Source organism: Astyanax mexicanus, chromosome 21 (genome assembly GCF_023375975.1).
Source record: "Astyanax mexicanus isolate ESR-SI-001 chromosome 21, AstMex3_surface, whole genome shotgun sequence".
Taxonomy (NCBI): Eukaryota; Metazoa; Chordata; class Actinopteri; order Characiformes; family Acestrorhamphidae; genus Astyanax; species Astyanax mexicanus.
In genome coordinates this window covers 23,359,870-23,383,939 of record NC_064428.1, presented here as the reverse complement: position 1 = coordinate 23,383,939, position 24,070 = coordinate 23,359,870, and the positions used below count along the sequence as shown (strand labels likewise).

At 37.4% G+C, this 24,070-nt stretch overlaps 1 protein-coding gene across 1 annotated transcript; it reads left to right on the top strand.

Annotated features, from left to right (window-relative positions):
- Nucleotides 1-3,478: 3,478 nt before the first annotated feature.
- Nucleotides 3,479-22,670, top strand: caly (calcyon neuron-specific vesicular protein). Its single transcript, XM_007259064.3, has 5 exons — nucleotides 3,479-3,602; nucleotides 8,797-8,927; nucleotides 14,456-14,575; nucleotides 14,860-14,973; nucleotides 20,027-22,670. The coding sequence occupies exons 2-5, from the start codon at nucleotides 8,799-8,801 to the stop codon at nucleotides 20,228-20,230; spliced, it is 567 nt and encodes a 188-aa protein (XP_007259126.1). The 5' UTR covers nucleotides 3,479-3,602; nucleotides 8,797-8,798; the 3' UTR covers nucleotides 20,231-22,670.
- Nucleotides 22,671-24,070: the final 1,400 nt, after the last annotated feature.

Here is a 24,070-nt window from a genome sequence, read left to right as displayed (position 1 = left end):
ATTTCTGTAACTGCTGATCTCTCAGTTTCTAGACTTAAAAAGAAAGAAAATCCTCTAGTTATCAGTAGCACTGCAGAAAGAATCAGAATCAACTTGTTGAGATTGTTGAGAATTTTCAGTCTGTTTTTTTACTGACAGAAAGGCTATAACAACTGAGATTATTACTCTATTAGTACAATTGTTGTGAGCAGCATAACGTTCCCAAAAAAGCACAATACATCAAACATTTGAGGCGGATTTCCTACAACAGCAAACTACTGAGTTTAATTTCTGTCAGTGGGGTGCCAGCCAAACTCTGGTGAACTACTACGCTGTTAGCATCCCTGTTAGCATCGCTACTGCACCATCAACATTGCTCCCGCAGCATTAGCATTGATACTTTAAAGGTGAACTCCGGTGTGAAATGAACTGGGTCTATTCAAACGTGATAAAAAGTACTTACCTTTGTTGAATAGCCCACCTCCACTCTCCTGCAGCTTTCTGAGATCCAATATTTTGTGCACTTTGCCCAAACAGGCTTTAGAATAAGTAAGTGCATTTGTTGTCCCTGCAGATAAATCACTTTTTCTACTGTTATCCAGGCTCAAAGTAGTTCCACACTTCATTGGTAGAATCTGGAGAGCCCTGACATTTAAAACCAGGCATTTAGAACTTTAAAACTTGCACGAGAAGTTTATTAAAAGCTACTGTTTACATACCATAGTGTAGGTAAATCTTCAGGCACCACTATCTTAAATTAAAGTCAACCGTTGAATAGTACTACCTTTTGAGCAATGTTTATATAATTTGTTGTTGAATGTTTGCAGTCTAATATCGACTGTAACCGGATATTTTCAGCAACAGCTGGAATTCATGCATTTCTTGCAGTCTGCTCAACGATCCTAACTATTCGTTTGTGCTCAATGGTTGACTTATTGTGACTTAAATTTAAGATGGTGGGAGACTGAATGTGGGTTATTCAACAAATGTAATTACTTTTTATCATGTTTTAATACACCTGAAGTTCATTTCACAGTTCTCCTTTAACAGCTGCTGGCTTGACTCTGCATCACTATTGTGGTATTGTTCTACATTCAGTTTACCTCAGAAATCAGGAATAGGAATGATGTCACACCCAAGTTGACCATATTCCAGTTAAACGTTCAGGTATCAACTATCCTTGATAGCAATGCTGCAGGTTAGCATTGCTAGCAATATCAGTATTTTGTGCATCTAAACACCTAAACATCATGAAAACGTGCACGGATTAGAAACGCAGCATTAGCATTGTTATTGCAGCATTAGCCTCACCCAGCAACACGCCCAGCATACCCTGGCATTAGTCACATGCCATGTTCATAAGCGCCATTCATATGTGTATAGGTCTAATTAATGAGACAATAATGAAAGCTAAAAGTGATAATAAACTATATAATACTAATGTATAATATGCCATGCAGCCATCTTGGACTCTAAACTAGGAAGTAAAGTATCTTTCCTATTTTTTTCTAATTTCGACATTCAAGCTCAACTGGAATGCAGCAAAGGTACCAAGCAATAAATTAGTAATTTAGTGAAAAAAAAGCCGAGTTGTTGTTAATGAGAAGACAAGCCACTGACTGCAGTATGAATGGTATTTCTCCTAACACTAGAATGTTGGACATGGTGTCCAATGAAGGATAAAATCCGGACCTTCAGCAAAGATGTCAGTCAGCTTGCTGCTTGAGTGAAGGGCAGAGGAGAGTCAGCATGCTGGTGGGAAAGCCCCCTCTTGTTGAGGAGATGTGTGCAGGCGTAGTTGCCAATAACAATCTAAAAAAATTGCATTTTTGTGCACTATTGAGTATTGAGTTTAAAATATATTTCTAAAATAGTAATCTGACTTTTAGTTTCCAGTATTTTGGTCTCTCCCCATTCAAACAGATGGGAGGCTGGTCTTGCGTGACAGGAAATAATGTTGCATGTTGCAAAGATGGTCGCCGTGTGAATTAACTTGCCTATTATGACTTTGATAAAAAGCACAACCTATTTTTCACAGGCTCTGCATTGTCACATCCAGCTCTAAGTAGCAGTGTTACTGAATTTCCACCTGCACTGAACCCTAAACCATATATTTTAATTAATATCTGAAACTGAAACATGTCCCTTTGAAGTTGTAAAACATATCAGTTCTGTTTAAAATTTTTAGAAATCTTTCTTAAACTTTAAAAAACTATTTTATTGCGGTCATCTGCTTCTGCAGCACCCTTGCAGCTTTAACATGAACATACGTAAATCAATAATACCGCCCCCCTGGTGACATTCAAACATCTGTGTCTTATCGCTATCAGAAGCACACTGCTCAGCCCAATCAGCTCTTCCCTCTGCCCTGCCTCTAAACCCATACATCACCCAGTGCCCCTCCCAAACTACTCCTCCCATTTTTTAGCAATTCTCAAATTTGAGCTAAACTCTGGGGCGGCACGGTGGCGCAGTGGCGCAGGGAAGCGTTGTTGCCTCACAGCAAGATGGGCTGGGTTCGATTCCTGGCTGGGGTGACCCGGCTCTTTCTGTGTCTTTGTGGGTTTCCTCCCACAGTCCAAAGACAGCACGTTCAGGCGAATTGGGAATCAGTTGAAACTGTCCCCAAGGTGTGAGTGAATGTGTCTCTGTGTCTGTCTGCCCTGTAATGAATTGGCAGCCTGTCAAGGGTGTATAATGCCTTCTGCCCGATGTCGGCTGGGTTAGGATCCAGCCACCCCTCTACCCCTTGTAAGCGCTGCATTGTTGCTAGTTTATCTAGATGTGTTGGAGTAATACATAATACATGGAGAGTTTTGGTTACAGTGCATTACCAGCTGATAATGTCACTCATAAAACGCCTCTCAGCCAAGCACATTAGAGGGTCGGAACTAACTGCTTGTTTGGAGGCACTTTTTCTTCACTTTACTTCTGTTTCTCCAGTTGTATTTCTCTCCAAATTCTCCAAAATAATATGTAAAATAATATTCTCTAAATATTATAAAAGAAAGTTAATTTCTAGTACTTGTATTGCACGGCATACAGTAACACTACCTTAAATATAACTCTTTAGTGACATTACGCGTAGTAAACACATGTGACTGTCAAAGACCAATTTAGCTAGCTAGCTAAATAGCTTAGCTAATTGAGTATTGTTGATAAACATTAACTATAAATGTAACCAAATGCTAAAAAATATTCTCTTTTTTTTTCTTAAATGTGCTACTATTGACTTGGAGTTTAAATGTTGGATAATTATTATACGCTGATTATAAGCTTAACTCGATATATGTGTTTTGTGATTTAACCAAACAGCAATAGCTACATTTTTATCCAGCGTTTTATTTAATCCGAGCTATTTATTTTCCCACCCGTATTCCGGATAACTCCACCTCTCAGTGGGTGGACAGCCTGCGAATTTGAATCTCAAGCCAATCAGATCGCAGGAGATCAGACGCTCTTGTGCGGTATTAGCCAACAGGAGCGCAGGAAGGCGGGAGTTGTCGGAATACGGGTGTGAAATCCGGCATTGCCAGGGTAACCGTTGCACTGAGGGCTTTTTCTTCTCCTGAGATTTTCCGCAGGCAGCGACCGCAACGGTTATCTATCTACACCGAGAGACGGTGAGCGGGGTTTATATCATTAATTCAGCTAATTTACCTCCTTTTATATGTTACAGAATTCAGAATAGAACAGGAAATGCTGTGGTTTCAGAGCTGCGTGTGTGTGGTTCTCCGGGTTTATGTTAATGTGCTGTGGTGGCTCTGTGGTGGTTTTAAGGCTAGCGGTGCTAAAAACCGAGGATGTGACATTTTTACCCACAGCTCCTCCTTTATTAACAAACAGCCGTGTGGGGTCACTTAGCTAACCTAGCTTAGCTTAGTGAACCGAATACATACAGGGGGTAGACGGAAAATGAGGGATTTTTAACATAAATCTTTGAATTTATGTTGAAATGAACATCTGTTGTCGGGGTTCAGGCTGTTTATCAGCCCACAGCTGCGTTAAAACCGTTGGAGAATAGGTAAGGTAAATATGCGCTAACGCTGACAGGCTCTGCATATAAAAGCAGAAATTATCTATATTTGCTAAAAGCTAGCGTTAGGTTAGGTTAGCTAGCTAGCTATTTAACTTAATGCTAGCTAGCGTTAGCTAATGTTTCCTGCTGATATGCCTATTATTAATTTAAAACTTAAAATTAATTTATTTCTGTCCACAAACCATAGCAACCAGCTTCATGTAAAAAAAAAAAAAAAAACAGGAATATAATTTTCTTCACACAAATAGGTTATGAATTTCTCACGAGATGAGGAGTATTGATATTGTTACATAGTTATATTGCTATATAATAAAATGCTATATGATTACTATTGATTTAGGGCTGGGCAATACGATACAATTTTATTTTAAAGGTTATACTGCGATATTTGCTCAATGAAAAAATATTTATAAATTTCTATCCCACAAGAGCCCAGACCCATTTCTGAAAATTGATACCTAATTCAAACCTTTTACCAGATAAAAATTAGTGAGCAGCACATTCCTGTTTCTTTTTTATTTATTTATTTATATATATATATTTTTAAATAAAAAAGCATATAACATGACTAAATGTTTTATGGTTAAATCCTGATGTAGAAACGTAACTAAATGATAAAAAAAAAAAACAATTTTATAGTAGGGATGGGTGATATGACTAAAATAATAACGCAATATTTCGTGGTATTTTCGTGATAACGATACTCTTGGCGATACGACAAAACACTATATTGCATTTTTTTTAAGAACACACTACGGCAACAAAATAAAAACTCAATTTTACTATTGCATACAATATCATATGGTACACCCCTAACTAGGGCTGTGACGAGACACTAATATCACGAGACGAGACACGATACTGGGTTCACGAGAACGAGACGAGATTTAAAAATAAAATTTTAAAGAAAACATCAAAAATGAAAAATGGCTTGAAAACTAGACAACTTTTATTTGACAAAATCATATAACGCAAACTTAACAGACTGGTTTCTCTCACACATTGGTTCTATAAGCAATAGAAATAAGAATAAAAATAAAAAAAATAAAACTTTTCTAGGTCTTATATAGTGCAAACAATAAGTGCATACCACAACCAGTCATATAAAGACTGGTTTGTGTTTTTTTATCCTAAATCTTTTGTAATTTAACTATGCATAACCATAACCAGTCATATTAAGATTATGCATGAAGTGCAAACAGAGACAACATTTTTTTAAATACAGTACAGAGCTAAGGGATTAGTACAACTGCCTATGAAACAGTCACGTGTACGATTTACTTACAGTATTTACTAGAGCTGTGAATCTTTGGGACAGTAAGAGCACTGTCGCGCGGAGCTTTTTAACTGTACCGCGGAGCTCACCTGCTGTTTTTTTACCGGCGAGACAGGTTTAAGCTTGACGAGAAATAGCGTCACGTTTTAATCTCGCGAGATCTCGTGCCACAAGATCTCGTCACACCCCTAACTGAGATATTAAAACATACAATAATTTTTATTTAATTTATAACAGAAGTAAATGATTCAAAATGTAATATTACTAATAATGCACTTCAAATATCTCCATATATCCACGACTGAAATAAAAAATAAATGATACTGGACAAATATAATCTGTCTTTAGTAGATATATAATGGGAAATGAGAACAGTGTGAATTTTTCTTTTGCTAAAAACAGCTGAAAAGTAGTACCCTGATGTGATAATTAGGGGTGGGTAATATAGCATGATATTTCAGGGTCTTAATATCGTTCACAATATTAAAAAATGTTGGCGATATTTTTGTGTACCCTACGCTATGGCACACCACTATTCTATAGCTTGTATTTGAAAATGTAGCATAGCGGTAGAAGCTTAACATCCATTTCACTCAGCACTTTTAGCTAGATACATTCTCTAAATGAGGTCAGATAAACAAGACAGTAGATATTTTAATTAAGTGTCTGTGACACCTGTCACCATGGGTTCTTTTTCTCAATATAAAATATTTATCATAATATTTTTATAGCGATGTAGAAAAAAAAAACAGTAGTTAGTATTTTGTTCAGTTAAACAGAACTAATAATTAGGGATTCAGTAAATATCCAGCAACCTAACGCTAAATAATCTGAAAATGGCAAATAAACAAAATACAGAGTTATGTATATTGAATATTGATGGTTATGATGGCATGATCAAGTCATGTTTTACATTTTCTAGTATGTTGTCTGGGATATTTAAAATGTTCAGTTTTAAATAAATATTTTCAGTTGTAGTTATGTCAAATTGCTTTTCTTTTGAAAGTAAGACAAAATACAATTTGGCTTATTAAAGCAATGTGGAAAAAAATTATATGTATAAATCTTAATTTGCTTAGCATAAAAATCTCAAGAAGTGTTTGGTATTGCACGCTTGCTCACAGTTGGGGGATGACCATTTAAATGGCCTGGGGGAAATATATAATGGCCAGTATTCAGTAATGTGTCTTCTCAAGAGACTCTTATTATTATCTAATATATTGTTGGGCAATTGTAAAATTGTGCATCCACTATTGCTTGATCCTTTTCTGGCATACAATAAATATGTCAGAAAATATTGATTTAAAATAGTGGCCATAACTGCTGATAAAAAGCAGTTATAGCCATATATAGATATAATTCCGATATTTTTGTGCACCCCTAAAAAAATGTTTCATTTTGTTTGGATTTTATTTTCACCAAATATTTTATTTTGGTTCATCTTTACTAGTAACACTCTGTAATGTGGACTTCTTTAAACAAAAGTGATTAACATGATATGAATCACAAATATCGCTTCATGGCCAATATTTAATGTTTACTAATTAGTCAGCTAGCTATGTGTATTTTTTAGGACCATAAATTGTGCATAGGTTACTGTGTGTGCGTAATATTCACAGCTATGTGGCTGAACAAACTGTTCATTCTATGGACAAAAGTATTGGGACACCTGCTCGTTCATTGGTTCTTCTAAAATCGAGAATGGTTAAAATGAGTATCCTGCTTTTGTTGGAGTAACTGTCTCTACTGACCAGGAAATTCTTCTACTAGATTTTGGATGCAAGTATTGCTGTAATGGTTTGATTGCGTTGAGCGACAAGAGGGTTAGTGAGGTCAGGATGATGGGTGATCAATCATTACCCTGCCCCACCTCATCCTCAAATCCTCAGCTTATCCCCAAAATGCTGAATGGAGCACCATCATTCTAGAGAACACAGTTAAGGCCCATTGCTCCACAGCTCAGTACTGACTGGTATAATGTATGATGACTTTAGGTTCCTGTTTAGGTACTTCAGAGAGTCCTGTTCTAGGGGCAGTTCCTCTCTATAGGGGCTAGACAAAGTATGTGGGTCTGTGTCAGCAATGAGTACAACATAAAGTAGCTAGCTAATGCAGTCGTTGTGGGTGTACACAAACATTTATACAAACATTTATACAAATAGGGTCTCTTTCACTAAAAGGCATTAAGCCTATTCCTAGACCAACTTTCACTTTTAATGGGGAAATCTCTATTCCCATTCTCTAGTCCCAAGTCCAGGACTAGGCTCATAATGAATGTATATGATTCCTTATAGCTATATCCTTTAAACTGAGTTCTTATCTTTTCCTTTAAATATAATTTATTTCACCATTTGATTTAGAAATTGAAATAGCAGTGAGTAGAAAGAGTATGAGTGGATTGAATGTGTTGTTCTGTGCTCTGAGGTGAGTTAATGGATTTGACTCTATTATTGTGTGATTGTGTGTGTGTTAGTGTGAGTGTGTGTGCGTGCGTGCATGCGTGAGCTACGTGCTTCCCACTGACTCATAATGAAATGGCTTGAGATTCAGAGAAAACACAATGTGCACATGGGTTCTCTTCAACGAATTCTCTATGTACTGTCAGTATACCCTCACTTAAAGGTGATTCAGTTAGATATTTATACCGAAATTGGTTCAGTTAGACAATTAGCAAACCCGTGCAAATGTAAGAAGCATTGTATAGAGTGTGTGTGTGTATGTATGAAAGAGAGAGAGAGAGGAAATTTGACCTCATTACAAGTAAAAGATGCAGACAGATGTTGAGTAATTTGCTAGTAGTCTGGCAATGACTGTGTGAATATAGAGCAGTTTTGAATAGCATATTGTGGTGTTCTCAGTTAAATAAATCAGTATTTTTATCTTCATCAATATATAGCATGTACAGTATGTTTTCCAGTTTTACTTTATGATCTCTGGTTATTCATAACTAACCATGGGGGGAAAAACGTAATATGTGCTGTGTTTACTTTGTGCTTCAAGGCCTCTTCTCAGTGTTGGTACAAAAGATACATTTTAACCAGTATTTTTTGAATATCTGAGAGATTTGTGGGTTTTCCCCAGGGCTTACTATGTACCTTACCAGACAGAAACATAATAGCATATGGTGCCTGTTTTAAGATTAGAGCAGTCCAGTCATCATCTTGGGTCAGGTTGACCTCAAGGATGTGCACCTCTCACTTGTGATGAGGTCTGTTGAGTTGAGGCACAAAGACTTGGCCATTTTAGACTGGGAATACTGCGATTTGTTGGCTGAGACCAAGAAAATACAGTCTGGTTATTTTACATAAGTCAGAACACTGAAGCCTTACTGTTTGGGTGTCGTCTTTTTTTTTTTTTTTTTTTCCTTAAAATGTAATTCATTTTCCTTTTAATTTTTTATTATCTGTTGCATTCCAAAAACCTTTTTTTTTTGCCCGAAAGATTCATTATGTTGTATCACACCAGAATCTCGTTTGACTAAAGGTTTCAATGTGTGTTTCAGACATGGTGAAGCTGGGCAGTTCTCTTGGCGAGAAGGTGGAGAGGGAGCCATCAATGGAGGATGGCTTTGATAACATCCCTCTGATCACACCGCTGGAGGTTAACCAGCTACAGAAGCCATTTCCAGACAAGGTAACCAACTCTGCATTCCAGTCAGCACCTCCATTTATCTGATTGACGAGAGAAACTCCCTAAAGCTTCTCAATTATACAGCATTATATCTTCAAGGTCATTACAGTTGAAGCTTTGTGATGGATAGTTTTTTATCGACGTGCAACACATTAGAAGTGAGAGCATCAGAGGGCTCTGTTGTGGAATGGCCATATTTGCACAGCTGTTAAGTAATCAAATAATAGTGTACCACCCAACCTAATTGAAACAGTTGGTTCTGATTCTAAAACCAGATTGGGGGGACCAAACACCCAATAAGAAGTCTACATCAGATTTTTAATTTGTTGTACATTTCAGAATTGTTCCCAGCTTTACTTATATCTGATGTATCTTATCTTATTGTTCTTGCAAACTTCCAATGTTTGCTTAGAGGTAGCAGTATTCAGGGGGATCTGTACCAAGTTTGCCTGGCATTACTGTGGCAGTTGATCAAATCATTGACAATCATTGGTCAAATTTGCCCCAAAAACACTGATTGGTTCATCTCTAATTACAAGGCGAATGAAGGTTCTCTCTGCCACCCTTGTGATCTGTAGGGAAAAAAACACGCTTGCAAGTACAGGAGCCTTCGGACCGCACCCACGAAACCCTGGACGATGACCCTAAATGATTTGATTTTTTTGTGTGATGCAGAAATCCTTTTCCGCTACGTTCGGCAATCTGTTGTGCTCAAAACAATCACACATTAGTTAGCTAGTGTGAACCTGAGGAACAGCAGCACGACTGTGAACATTGTCTCCCAGCCTGTAGGGGGAGCAACAAAAGAAAACCAACCAAGGGTTGCCCAGTGTTCTTTTAAATGCACCTTATTCTATTAAATCTTCATTCTATAGATAGATAGATAGAGATACTTTATTTATCCCAAAGGAAATTTAGGCATCATTGATAGGAGTTTGAGGAGTTTCAAACCCTGCTCTTTGATTGGTTTGCTTTAATGCTTTAATATTCCAACAAGTAGTCAGTGTAATGATACTCTTAACATTAACAACTGTGACTTATACTGTAAGCTACTGGAACTTCTTTCTTAAGTGAACAAACTCAATTTGGTATAGCAATATGTAAATTGATCTTGAATTATTACCTCAGGGAATGGCTTGGTTACGCCCACATTTGTGAGGTTTTATCTTGTGAATGAGGCTCTGAGGTTGAACTCTGGCCAGAGTGCTCATGGCAAAGTGATAGGAGCCACATAGATGGAAGCTTCCATTTCTGAATTTAATTGGACATTTGACATTTCTCGATCCACAGTATCACATGGTTACCGGGAATACATCACTTAAGGCATTACCATCCTTAATGGGCAGCACAGAAAGGATTGTGACTGGTGACATCTGGCTAGAATTGTCCATACAAACAGAAGTGAAGGTGAAGTTATAGACCCTTCACCTGACCTAAATGTTCTTTACCAATTAAACGATTCTTTATGGGACCACACCTGTTTCAATATTGGCCAAAAATCAAAACACACTTAACAATAAGACTGTTGTTGCAGGGTTTTTTTTTTTACTTTCTTTTTTGTCTATATTTCACAGGACGGTCCATTTAAGGTAATGTGTTGTTCTGAAGATCATCACAGCTGTGATGATGTATTATGACTGAATCCCAGCTGCGCTGTTATTCACGATAACACACTTCCTCCAGTTTTGTTGTTTAAACAATATCATTGGGACTGCGTTTGATGTCTCATGAGAACTGAGCCTAATTCTCTCACCCACAAACGTGCAGCAGCACATACGCATATACACTCTCACACAGACACACAGATGGCATGCGCACTCTACCCACACAGTAGGAGTGCAGGATAGAACCAGAGTGGAGTGTTTGTGGTTCATAGTCAAATGACTCATCTCTCCATGACAGTGATGGACAAAATTACATAGCACTACAAGATCTGGGAGATTTTAGTATGTATGTGTGTGTTTAAGAGCATAAATACTACTGCAACACTGGTTGGATCAGCTTGTTGGGTTTAGTTGTTCTCACTCTCACTGTAAACCTACTGTGTTTAAACTGAAAAGAACTGAAATAACTGTTGTTGAGCTTGTCAAGAATTTGCATTAGGGATGAAATGAATTCCTTGAGTCCTTTTTTCTGACTATAAGGCGTACTTAAAATCCTTTAATTTTCCCCAAAATCGTCAGTACGCCTTATAATCTGGTGCAGTTTATGTATGATTTTTACCATAGACTGTATATAAAGATGGATGCCGTGTCGCCGTTCCCATTCGTTCAATGAAAATGAAGCCAAAATCTTCCGCCATGTTGGCGATTCAGAGACCAGAGTCTGCGCAGTAGAGACCAGAGGAGGGAGAAAGGCTGTGGAGAGACTGCCTACTCATTTAAATAACCCTGCCCCTGAGGGCTGCCTCGCGGTCACAGACTGCAGAGCGGGGCGGAGCGGAGCTGACGGTCGGTTATTGGTCCCGCCCATAAGCAGCCCTTTTACCATAACCACACCTGAATAGAGCCGAATAAAGTTTTAAAAACCGAATTCTGTGGGGATATAAAAATTTGACAATATAAGCAGAGGTTACACTAGCTGTTGCATTTAAATAATGGAGGTAGAATTACAGTATATTAGAAAAAAACGTTTTGAACGATTGAAAGTTGTCTGTTTTGCCATTGAAACCTATGGGAATGAGTGGAGTTACACAGCTTTCTGCAGCCGAACAGCAGGGGGCGCCCGACCTGTGGTGGCTTCACTTTTAAGAGACGATGCTCTGTCCAGCTATTTACAGTCTATGATTTTTACCAATCAGGTATTATGGAGCATTAAAGGCACTCCGCTGAAGTACAGCTTTATAAGGGTAAGTTTTCTTTTGTGAAGTTTCTCTAGCACTAAGGCTGGGTGCAGCATTAGCCCCTAACCACATTGCTAGTCCTTTCACCGTTCAGAGGCAAGTATAATGGTGTTAAAATAAGCTATGTGGGACAAACCATTAGTTAATAGCACCCTGGGTTACCGGAACATTCAAGGTTTCTCAGTCTAGCACTGTCGTGTGGTATTCACGCCCCGCTAGCTCTGCAGTTAGTGGCTAATGCTAATGCTGCTGCACCCAGCGTTAGTGCTGGAGAAACTTTACTGAAAACTCACACTTAGACAAAGTATTGAAAATCTAAGCTTACTGTAAACAAATGGAATATTTACTCACCCAAATAAACGGTTTTCAGGAAAGAAATCTGTGTAGATTATTTTTTTTTTAGGAATTACAGTTTTGTTTACTTATGCGCTTCCCCATCTTCCCCATTACAAGGGAAACATTACGACACCATTGTCCTCTTCGATATAGGCATTCTTACTACTGTCGCTTAATGTATTAAAATAGACCATATGTATTATGTATTGAAATAGACCAGAAAATAGACGTTCATTGATGGTGTGCCTTCTAATCTGATGTGCCTTAAAGTCTGAAAAATACTGTACCTTGAATTTTACATGCCATAGGGAATCTTTTATTTAACTGTAAAGCTAAAACGTTATTTCACACGGACTACTATTAGTGTGGCACAACGGTCTAACGTTGCCCACGCATATGGCTTGAAAGAGCTTAAGAGTTCCTACCCTTTCTAAAAACTGCAGTGTCCTTGTTTTCCAGCGAGAATCCATGTTTAATTCATTGTATAAACACTCAATAATAAGCGCTCCTTCAAAGTTTCTTTCACAATAACTTTCTGTGACTTGTTTACTGACTTTTTGTTTTCCTTAGTTTTAGTCATAAACACGCATTCTAAAGTATAATCCAGTGTTTCCACAGCTGCTGTGTATACATAAGGTCAGAGCCTGATATTAGGGGTGGGAATCGTTTACTATCTCACGATTCGATTCGATTCCGATTTTGGGGGCCACGATTCGATTCAAAATCGATTTTTGATTCAAAACGATTTGAATTATAAAAATTTCTGCTTCTGGCTTATGAATCTTATTGAAAAAAAACCCTCCATAATATACACTGGTCCTGGAGCAGGTAATGTGTTACAAAAACAATAAAATGTGCAGGAATGTGGGTCCTCAGTGACAGAGGAATCACTGGGATATCACAATGACGTTAATGAACAATAAATAAATAATAAATAACACTGCTTTATTACCAGGCTACTAGCGGTGGTGTGTAGGTGACGCTGCTGGGCTGATGTGATGATAGCAGTGGAGCGCTAAAGTTCAGGAGCAGCTGCTGATTAACTAGTTAATTTAAGGTCGTTGTATTTCTTCAGAAAGGGGGCAGGAGGTGGAGAAATTAATTCATATGGTCCATTCCTTAATTCCTCTGTGATGAGGAGCTGAAATTAGCTCTGATTAGCTTATTGTATTTTTCCGTTCCGCCTTAAATGCTGCAGCCCGCTGCCACCTGTAGCGTTATTTAAGGTGGAACTGGAAAGTTAGCTAGTTAGCTAGCTAACAGTTACTGAAACTAACTACTAGCGATCTTTTTTATGCTTGTTATGAAGCATTCTGCCATAAAACATTAAAACTACACGTTAATCTAATGTAATATAGTGCTTGTTCTGCCATCTTACCGGTGATTCTCAAACACCTACGCTCTGTGTGTGTCTGGAAGATCTCCGTTTGAAAGGACAAGCGCTATCCCCAGGGTTGCCAGGTCCAACAAAAATACCCAGCCCAAAATCAGTCTAAAACCCGCCCCTCAGAATCGATTTTGGGACATTTTAAATCGATTCTGAATCGTAGTAAATGAGAATCAAGATTCTTATGTGAATCGATTTTTTGGCACACCTCTACCTGATATCGACGTTTTTTATCAAAGTTTTGATTTAAATTTGCATTTAATTTGTGAACCGATTCACTCAATGAGTCGACTCTATATTTAACCCATCTTGTCATTATTAAAAGCTTAGGAAAATCTGGTTGGCCACTTGATTCGAACACATTCGCACTGTTTAATATATTCGCTGGTGATTTTAATGTGTTTGTTTCAAGTAAATAAAAAATATATGTATATTAAATAGATCCAAAAAAATTACACTTGTATTTTTAAGCAGTCAGAAGCTAAATAAATCACGTTCGGACTGTTTTAGTGGTGGAGTGTTAGATTATCACCCTGTCCAACTCCCAAACTACCCCTCCCATTTTTTTGTATTTTCAAATTTGAGCAGAGGGTGGAGTCAGCTAAAATCAGGCGGTTTAGTTACCCTTTAATGTGGCATTCGACCCCGCCCAATATCGGTGATTGGCTGATAGGGGTGATAAATGCCTGCTAGAAGAACCATTTTGGTTCCCCAACAAACTTGTAACTAGTAAATGGTTCTATAAATGACAATTTGGATTTTTTTTTTATGTGGAACAATATTGTCTCTATTTCAGTATCATGTAGTTTTATTTTCTGGAACTTTTTTTACGCTAATAACTATGTAGGAACTTCACTTTTTGAAAGTTTAGTTGCTAAATTGACACACATGCACTGTTTTTCTTGGGAGCTTACCTGCACTGTGTACCTTGACACGTTTGTCATACTGTTCACTTTATCTCTATAGGTGATTGTCAAAACAACAACTGAGTATCAACTGCAGCAGAAGAAAAAGAAGAAGCTCTACGTGCCGAGCATTAAGAAGCTCAACATAAACCTTTATGGCGAGGTGTCAGAGAAGGTCAAGGTAAACATCTTGGTACAGCCATTATGCTATGCTAGCCTTGAAACAACATGACAGCCTTTATACTGTAGAGGGATGGTTATTGCCAGAATATCTGCCAGCCTGTCTGTCCATCATCAACTGCCTAAACTCATAGACAATTTCTTCCTGCATAAAATGAACTTCATGAATGTCATGTGCATGTGCTTAGTGAATGTTTGTGTAATGAGTTTGAGCGTTAGTCAGCTCAGAGTAAGCTAAAGTTTATGAGTTTATCATGCTGGCTTGTTTTTTTTTATGTGTTCCAGCTCACAGGACTAATTCTCATCACCCTGGCTTTCCTGGCGTGTCTGCTTCTGCTGGTTATGTATAAGGCCCTTTGGTATGACCAGCTAAGCTGCCCTGAGGGTTTTGTCTTGAAGGTAATCTTCACATTAAATGGACATAGATAGCTTTGTTTCAATGCTATCAATTTCAAGTAGGAAACTCATAGTCTGGAAAGTTTTGCCAACCATGAATTCAGAATCCAACATGGCTGCACTGCACATCTATTAGCACTTCTATCTATATATCTATCTATCTATCTATTTGTGTGTCTTAAATCAGTCATACAGTTGTAAAGTACTGTCATACAGCACTATTCAACTTCTATCTATGTATATACTTCTATGGTGTTTAGATCTGCCAAATAGAAGGTAATATGTTGATAGTGTACCGGCTAGTGAGCTATTTAATAATGTAATAAGGAGATAATTATAAGCAAAATAACAGACGAAAATTGGGAAGAAAGTGAAAAACAGAACAAATGATAAATAAATATTGAACATCACATAATAATGAGACAAAAAAAGATACAAAGAGAAGGAATGAAGCTAAATATCTGTTGTGGTTCTGTTAGTGATGTGTGGATCATCTATGATGGTTTTTGAGGGTAATTGATGTAAAACGTTGTTTAGTGCTGAGTCTAACCATGTTTTCATGTGTTCGTAAGGGTTCTTTTTAATAGATGCTGATTTCCATTTTTATATGTTTTGTGAGTGAATTTTCCCATTGATGTTCAAAATTGTTCAATTTGACCCAGGAAACATTTTGCATCTTTACACTGGACCCTGTTACAAATCCTAATGCAGAAATTAAATGATTTTTACATTTATTGTTTCTTTAATCAGTAGCCCCACAAGCTTTTTATTATTTAAACTGATAGAAATATGATATATGATAGAGGTAAAATAAAGAGGGTAAAATAATGCATACCCCAAATATTGTACTGTTCTTAATAAGTGAATGAAATTAGCATTAAGTGAATAAGCCTACATGACAGCTAGGACAGGGCTTTCATTTACAGTCACTTTGCCATCACTGGGTGAAATTCTCATGCTGGGTGAAAACATAGTCCAATTTGTGAATGTAGGTCATTTGAGCACTTAGAAATGCTTACAGCTAAAGGCTCATTTTACCAGAACACTGCTAAGTTGTTGAAAGTGTAAGTGTAGTGCTGTCCTCATTCCTAGTGGTGTATGTCAAAACTTGCCAGCAATTACATAAGTGTCTTTCTCTCTCTCTCTCTCTCTCTCTCTCTCTGTACAGCACGATTTTAGCTTGACAAGTTCGAAACAATTGCTCCTACTTTCCATTAATCATGTTTGAGTGACAGCAAAACGTTCATGCATACTAATAAGAAAAATATAACTCTGCTCTGAAACTGTTAAAACTGTGGCATTAGCTCCTGGCTATCTCAGAGCTGCGGTTTCTGGGCTAGCCAGACAGCAACAGGGTTTTTTTTTTTTTTTTTTTTTTTTCCTTCAGCCCTGCGCGAGTGTGAGAATGTCTTTAATTAGTCTTAACTGTGACTAAACTGTGATTAAGGCCTGCAGGGGTTTCCGCCTCAGTCCCTTTGATGTCGACGCCACGACTGCCATTAGCGCGCTATGCTAACGCAGTGTTGCCGACTTGAAAAGCAGTCAAATTGCCTCTCATTAAGAAGGAATGAGCTCCGTCAAGGCCGAGGCTTGTTGACATCCTCTTGACTGACGGCTTTTAGTTAGAGGAACGCCGGGGATCCTCTCTTTAGGTTCGTTCTCCTTTGGGGCGCCTGACTGTGGTCGTCCACGACTCGACTGTCACTTCAAAAATCGGCCTTTAAAAACGCTTTGACTAATAGGAGAGCTTTTCGTTTTTATTTTTTCTTTCTCCCAGTCAAGGCTCTCCAGCATCCTAAGGCGCACTATGTGAATTTATTCATATTAATGCAGGTAGCAAATCTGTTGGTAAAAGATGAGATGCCGTCCTTGATCATGAAGCGAAAGAATGCTGTCAAAACCAAAGCGAGCTGGGTTGTCGCTGAGTGTGCTTTTGACTTAGCGTTTCCTCAGCTTTGTTGTTTTTATGTTTTATGATTTTTCTGTTCTTTTTAAAGTAGGTCTCTAGTTTGAGCCTTTCTTATCTTTTACAACTGTTAAACCTTAGTCTTGATCATGTGTTTTTGTAAGCTAATATACACTAGTTGTCCAAATGGTTGTGGATACCCCTTCTGATGAATTCATTCAGCACATACACACTTTATATAGTGCTTTTAGAAAAGTGTAGCCAATAGATTAGGACTTTCTGCAGCATATAAACACACATGTACCTAATGCCAAGCTTATCCCAGACCAATTTTTTAAATGTTGATAGCAAATTCAAATTGATAACAAAATATAATAAGATTGATTAATAATAATAAAGATTGATAATAAGAAAAAGATTGAAGCGTGTGCCCCCTTCATAATTTCTTATTTTTTGGAAAATGTTTCACATTATCCAAAAAATAATTAGTCAAAGTCAACACAAATAAACACTATGCTTTTTTATTAAATGAATGTTTTTATTATTAAGGAAGAAAAAAAACTAATCCTATATGACCCTGTGTAAAAAAGTGTTTGCCCCCTTAAACCTTTAGCAGCAACAACTGCGATCAAGCATTTGCAGTAACTTGCAGAGTCTTTCACAGCACTGTGAATGAATTTTGGTTGTTTTTTTTGTTGTAAATGCTCCATATTGGAGGGATTTCCAGCATTAACCACCTTTTTGAGGTCGTGCTAGGTCAGGACATTGACTAGGCCATTCCAAAGTCTTTACTTTGTTTTTCGCCATTCGGAGGTAGACTTGTTTGTGTGTTTTGGGTCATTGTCCTGCTGCAGAACCAAGTTCGTTTCAGCTTGAGGTCACAAACAGAGTGGCTGGATATTCTCCTGCAGGATTTTTTAGTAGACAGTGGAATTCATAGTTCCATTTATCACAGCTTATGTCTTCCATGTCCTGAAGCAGCAAAACAGCCCAAGACCATCACACTACCACCACCATGTCTTACTGTAGGCATGATGTTCTTTTTCTATAATGCGGTGTTACTTTTATGCGAGATGTAGTGGGACACACACCAACTTTTGTGACCTCTTGGATGAGTCATTGCTGCGCTCTTGGGGTAATTTTAATTGGCCGGCCACATTTGTGGGTAATGGCTCTCTCTGTGATTCGCTGTAGTCCCACAACTGCTTTATAACCTTTTCCAGACTGATGGATCTCAATTACACTGTTTAATGATCTGAAATATTTGAAAGTGACAAACATGCAAAAAATGAGAGATCATGAAGAGGCAAACACTTTTTTAACCAACAAATATAAGGAATGGAAAACATTTAATTTAAGCATTTGAATTGTTAAACTGGTTGGAGCAGACCAGTAGAAGCAAAAAGCACAGTTTTAAAATGGGTTAGTTTTAATCTTAAGAGCAAATCTATGCATATATACTGTGGCTAAGATTCAACGCTGATGCATACATTGTTCTTAAATATGTCCTTCCGCTTTGTTCTATAAATAAGTCTGCTCTGGCTGGTATACTTGGTTCTTGAGGATTTTACCGTTAAACATTGTAAAGTATTAGCACCCCCCCCCCCCCCCCCCAGTCAGGCTGACATGCTTATGTGACCATTTTTGAGTATTTTAGGCATTTTCTTGTAGATGGGGTCTAAAATATATTTAGGTTGTTTTTAGTCTGCAGATTTTAAAGCCTCAAAACTAGAGGCTGTAGTCAATACTCAATGATCAAATCCAGTAATGAGCAATTTCATACTGCAGTTAAGTAACTACTCACTCAAAGGCTCAAAAAGTGTCTTTTCTTTTCTTTGTCTAAGAAGAGAATAAAGCAGATCTCATCATTGTGTTCTTGAAAGACCACTGATTTCTGATTTGAACATTTTAATGAGCAAGCAGAAGGTCTTTTTTTTTATTTGAAGCACAGTAGTACATTTTCTGAGTTGTAGAAGTGAGCTGTAAAAGAAATAATGAGTTCTTACACTTTTCTGATTGGAATTTGATTTAGCTGAGACAAGTCCGAGGTGAGATGGTGAGAGAGTGAATGAAAAGAGTTAAGCCACTCTTGTGTGATGTCATTTTAATCAAAGTATGAAAACTCAATCGGTATACATCTCAGCTGATTTTTTTTTTTAAGCTCAACTCTGCTTTAAACTGGACTTTATGATGTATAGTTATGTTGATTAGGTTCTGTGGTTAGGAGAACTAAATTATTTAAGGTTAATTTACCTTATACTAGGGCTGCAACTAATGATTCATTAAATAGCCAATTAATCTGCTGATTACTCTACAAGTATTTATGCCATTCCCTCTATCTCTGCTTTCTGTGGGTACAGCTCCAGTTCCTACGTTTCTCTGATGCTTTAAAGCGATAGAAACAATTCACCAACAACATTTAAATGTGACTGTGTGAAATGTTCTGATATTTATATATATATATATATATAATCTGTTGTGTCTGTCACTTTTGGTGAACAATCTAAGTGTGAACTGAGTAAATGAGCAGCCTTACCTCTCTCCCACTGCATTTCTGTATCCAGCACTGTGTATAGTACAATGCATTACAAATTGACTGAAATTTGCTCTTATATTCTTGCAAAATCTGGTAATATTGCTTTACTACCTCAATACGCATATTTCTTTCACTTTCAGTAAAGATTCTTTCCAGAAAAATATGTCTAGTGGAACATTTTCTGAGTTGTAGAAGTGGGAAATAATGAAATAATGGAATTAGATTTTTCACTTTAGGTGATGATTCTGTAATTCATTAGGTATAAAGTGTATAACAGAAATAATAAGAGAGAGATTTAAGAGTTAAGCCAGACTTGTGTGATGTTATTTTAATCTAAGTGTGAAAACTCAAGAAATATACATCTCAGCTATTGGAATTTGGTGTCAACATTTGCTTTGACATTTGCATTTGACATCTTATTCATGTAAAATCGGGTCATATTACATCACTGCCTCAGTATCTCTGTTTCTCAGCTTGTCCAGAAAAGCATGTCCTTCATGAGAGACTTAAAACATGATTTACATTTTCTGTGACTGTAGGGGGAGCCCAGAAGCAAGCAATGTACCGCTGTAATCCTCATGCCTTCTCCCTGTCTTCTTTTTTTTTAACCCCAGCATAAGCACTGTACCCCTGCTGCTCTGGAGATGTACTACCCGGAACAGGAATCCGGCTCGAGGGGCAGCCTGTACACCGCCATCAGCCACCTCAACCAGGCCAAAAAGGCTCTCCCTGAGCTCTCCTCTCCATGGCTGCCCGTCATCAACGCCCTGAAGGAGGCCCAGAAGGCCAAAGAGGAGGCGGCCCACTCCCAGCAGTGAGGGCTGGGGGAAAGGGTATGATGAAGAAGAGGCAGAGGCGTGGATCGACTGGACACTGAAGGAGGTGGTTGGGATGGTTCAGTTTGTGTGTTTGTTTGAATGAATGTTTGGTGTTTGGTGGAGATGAGAGTGTGTGTGTGTATGTATATGTATGTCTGTGTGTGTGCAAGCCTTCGTTGATGTGTCGCAAGCATCCAGGCAAGATAAGATATATCTGTCTTTGAAGTGCTGAGTTTGAAACCAGTTTAAATCAGTAGCTCTGCATTGGAATCTACCTTACTCGTACTTGATGAAATAAAACCTTCTCAGCTGTTCAGCAGCAGCAGCTTTCTCAGTGTATGAAATCATCACATGTAGATATTCGCAACCTGTTCTTAAAGCCAGCTTTAGAGCTTCACAGCGCTGACCTTCAACTCATTGTGGTTGTGCAGATGCATTCGTTTTTCTTCAGTGTTCGTGCTTCGTCATTTCCGAATGTCGTCCTTTAGGGGCTCTCACTCTTAGTTTAACGTGAACGTAACTTAGCTTAGTGAAAAACTGCATGGCCTGTAAAAACGTGCTCTAAAGAACTGCAGTGCAAAACCAGAAAAGAGCACTCTCAACTTACAGCAGCAACAACAATAAAACATCCTCGTTTCACAACTTACATACAATTTAAAGCATATCATGGTCTAAAATTATATGTGTGAAATGCAGTGCCACTAAAAAGTTTGTGAATTCTTTACAGTTTTATGCATTTCTGTGTAAATCTAATCTTTGTTAAAGAGTCTTTGAATTAGATAAGGAGAAATAAGGCTGGGTGATGTGGAGAAAAATATTTAATATTAATATGATAATATGTAAGCAGTCCTTTTCACAATACACAGTATTAATCCCAGTATTTTAAAAATAATTCATTAAAGTAATTAAAGTAATGATGGAAAAAACATTTCCTTATATAAACCATAAAGAAAATAAATACATATAATAGGATATTTATTTCATTTAGTTTTAAAACTAAATAGATATTTCAAAAAGGCTACCAGGTTCGAAAAGGTCTGCAAAATAATATGTACAAAAACGTTTGGCTTCCACTAGTCAGTGGAGGCAGTATTAACATTTAGTATTAGTATTAACAAGAAGTGTTAACTGAATTAAAACTTGAAATAATCTGTGTGAGATTACGTCAGTTAGAGATTCAAAATATTACTTTAAAAATATATTTTTTTCTTTTTTTCAACTGATAAAATAAAGAGCTCTGTATTTCAGGGTTCCTGCAGGTCCTTAAAAAGTCTTAACATGTCTTAAATTAAAAAGCAGGGAAATTAAGGTCTTAAATTTACTGTTAATTTGCTGTAGGTATTACATTTTCGTAATACTGTGCGTTTAATGCCTGTGGGAAAGCACATGCTAACTTTAGCGGTGAGTTAGCTAACATTACCAGAAAGAGGACTAGTTAATGTTAGCTAATGATATACTAACATTAGCAGCACATTATCTAGCTACATTACTGGGTAGAGAACTAGAGATCTGGATTTATAGAGAGATGCAGAAATGTAATGTAAAGGGTCTACAAACATTTTAGCTGCACTGTATCCCCATAACCCATAATCCTCTTAAACACATTCTGCTACAACCCATCTCAACTCAACACCAGGTGATATAACTGTAGCTCACCCAGGTTTGCTTTTTGTGCATAGACATGCTCTCTCTGTTTAGGCATACCCACAGTACTCATGCTGAAATTTTAGTATTCAGATTGAAGTAGAACCATCTGCTGTTCACACAGCCATGTAAATAGAAGAGTAAACCTTGCTGAATGTAATGTGAAACACAGGTGTGAAAAACAGGCTTTTGATATCGATTTAAATCTCACAGTGAAGTTCTCTGTTTATTTGTTTGTGTTTGAACAGATACACAGAACACAAACCACCACCAGCAACCGTAAAAGTATTAAATTAAAACCGTCCTGATAGGAGTGCTCAAGAATGTGAAATTAAACCCCAGTAAGAAGCTTTGTAAACTCTTGAGTGTGTGTGTATTTATTGTTTGTGTTTTAAAGGACGCTTAAAAGAATGTGCTAATTTAAAAACCACTGCTCATTACCATGTTCCCCTTACTTTTTTGATAGTATTACACAGTCACATATTTTAACTTAAAAAAAGCTGTTTTTATTATTTATTTATTTATTTATTTTATTTGTACAGCCTTAAAATATTTGTTGTAATTAATTGCTTGTTTGTATTATTTTTCCAATATTTATGAACCTGGAAACTCATTTTTGGATTTATTTTTGTATATTTTTGTGAAGATTTTTACTGGAAACGGGACGTTAGTGTAAGATTCTTTTACGAAGCAGCTACTGATGTTGATCATCCCACATTGTTAAATCATGTGTACGTGTGGCAAATTACTGTTATTCATCAGCTTCATCTCACTGAAATAAAGATTTCCGTATTCAGCTTTGTTCTGCCTCTTTATTTCTTAAAATACTGCACGAAATTGTTGAAATTTAAGTATCGGATGAGATTTTTGGGACAAGTTTATGTACTAAAAACAAAAGACAATTTCTAAACTCTAATGAAACTGTCTGTTTTATTACTGGGCTTTTTTTAAGAACTCGATTTTAGGCCTGATTTTCCAGTTAGAGACAAATTGGTGTTTAATCAGCACTGCCTCGGTTATAGGAAAACCATGCCCTCATAGGTGGAACCTTTTGCTAAGTTAAAATAGAAGTGAATAGGAAATTTCAGGTCAAAATGTCTTTAAACAGCTTTAAAGGAGGAATTAGTAGGAAAGGAGAGTGAATTTGTGTGAAATGGCTACAGCAGTCCAATTTCAAAACACTACAGAGAGATACCTGACACGCCCACCCTTCCACAGACTCCCACCTCACTCGGGTTGCCAGGCTGCACTACCTGCAAAAACAAGTTTAGCAAGACAAATTCGATAACTTCCACCCTGGCAAACAACGTTATTAACTAGCGTGTGGATTTTATATAACTATATCTATCGTTAGCTAGCTAGCTTTATACACTACTAGCTGCATTAGCCTAAGCCAAGTCCGTTATACCAAGAAAGAAAGCCCAACGCTCTGAAAATACAATACTACTTTACAGAGCTCTTAAATATGTACTGCTTAATTTAGCGGATAACATAAATCAGCAGCCTGATCTAGATCTCCGTTATAACCTGCTCTTACTGGTATAAAGCGAAGTTAATGATGACTCAAAATAAACAGCTAAATAGCTAACGCTAGCTAGCTGCTTGGAATGTCCATAGGTAATGTTTATTGCTCGTTTTAGACGAAAGAAATCCCTTAACATTTAATCACATTGGTAGATATATTGAGTCAGTATAGGGTTTAACTTTTGGTTTAACGTGTGTTTTCGGCATACTCATCACTGATGAGGTTGTAATCAGATATGACGTGTCTGTGGGGTCCTGACCATTGATGAACAGGGTTTAAGGCTGACAGTAAATTATGCAGAGAAATAGAAGGATAACATTAATTATAGAAGAAGAAAGTGCTCCTATTTGCTCAGTAAAGCTAATAAGATGGATGGATATTGGTTGTAGCAACAAGGAGGTTGTCAACGTTATGCTTGATCACTGTGTTTATGATCCAATATTACATATTTTTGAGTCACAAACCTACGTAAACCTCAAGGATTAACCATTTAAAGTTTGAAGTTGTGTAATAGTTGGCGAGATCACAAAGGACCCCAGGGTAACTTCAAAGCAACTGAAGGCCTCTCTCATTTTGGCTAATGTTAATGTTTGAGTCCACCATCAGTAGAACACTGAACAACAATGGTGTGCATGGCAGGGTTGCAAGGAGAAAGCCATTGCTTTTTAAAA

Bases quoted from the DNA above. Each gene is read 5' to 3' on its own strand.
- caly (XM_007259064.3), top strand. From the start codon at position 8,799: ATGGTGAAGCTGGGCAGTTCTCTTGGCGAGAAGGTGGAGAGGGAGCCA. The intron at 8,928-14,455 runs GTAACCAACTCT...TTATCTCTATAG, and splicing joins AGAAGCCATTTCCAGACAAG to GTGATTGTCAAAACAACAAC. The intron at 14,974-20,026 runs GTAATCTTCACA...TTTTAACCCCAG, and splicing joins CTGAGGGTTTTGTCTTGAAG to CATAAGCACTGTACCCCTGC.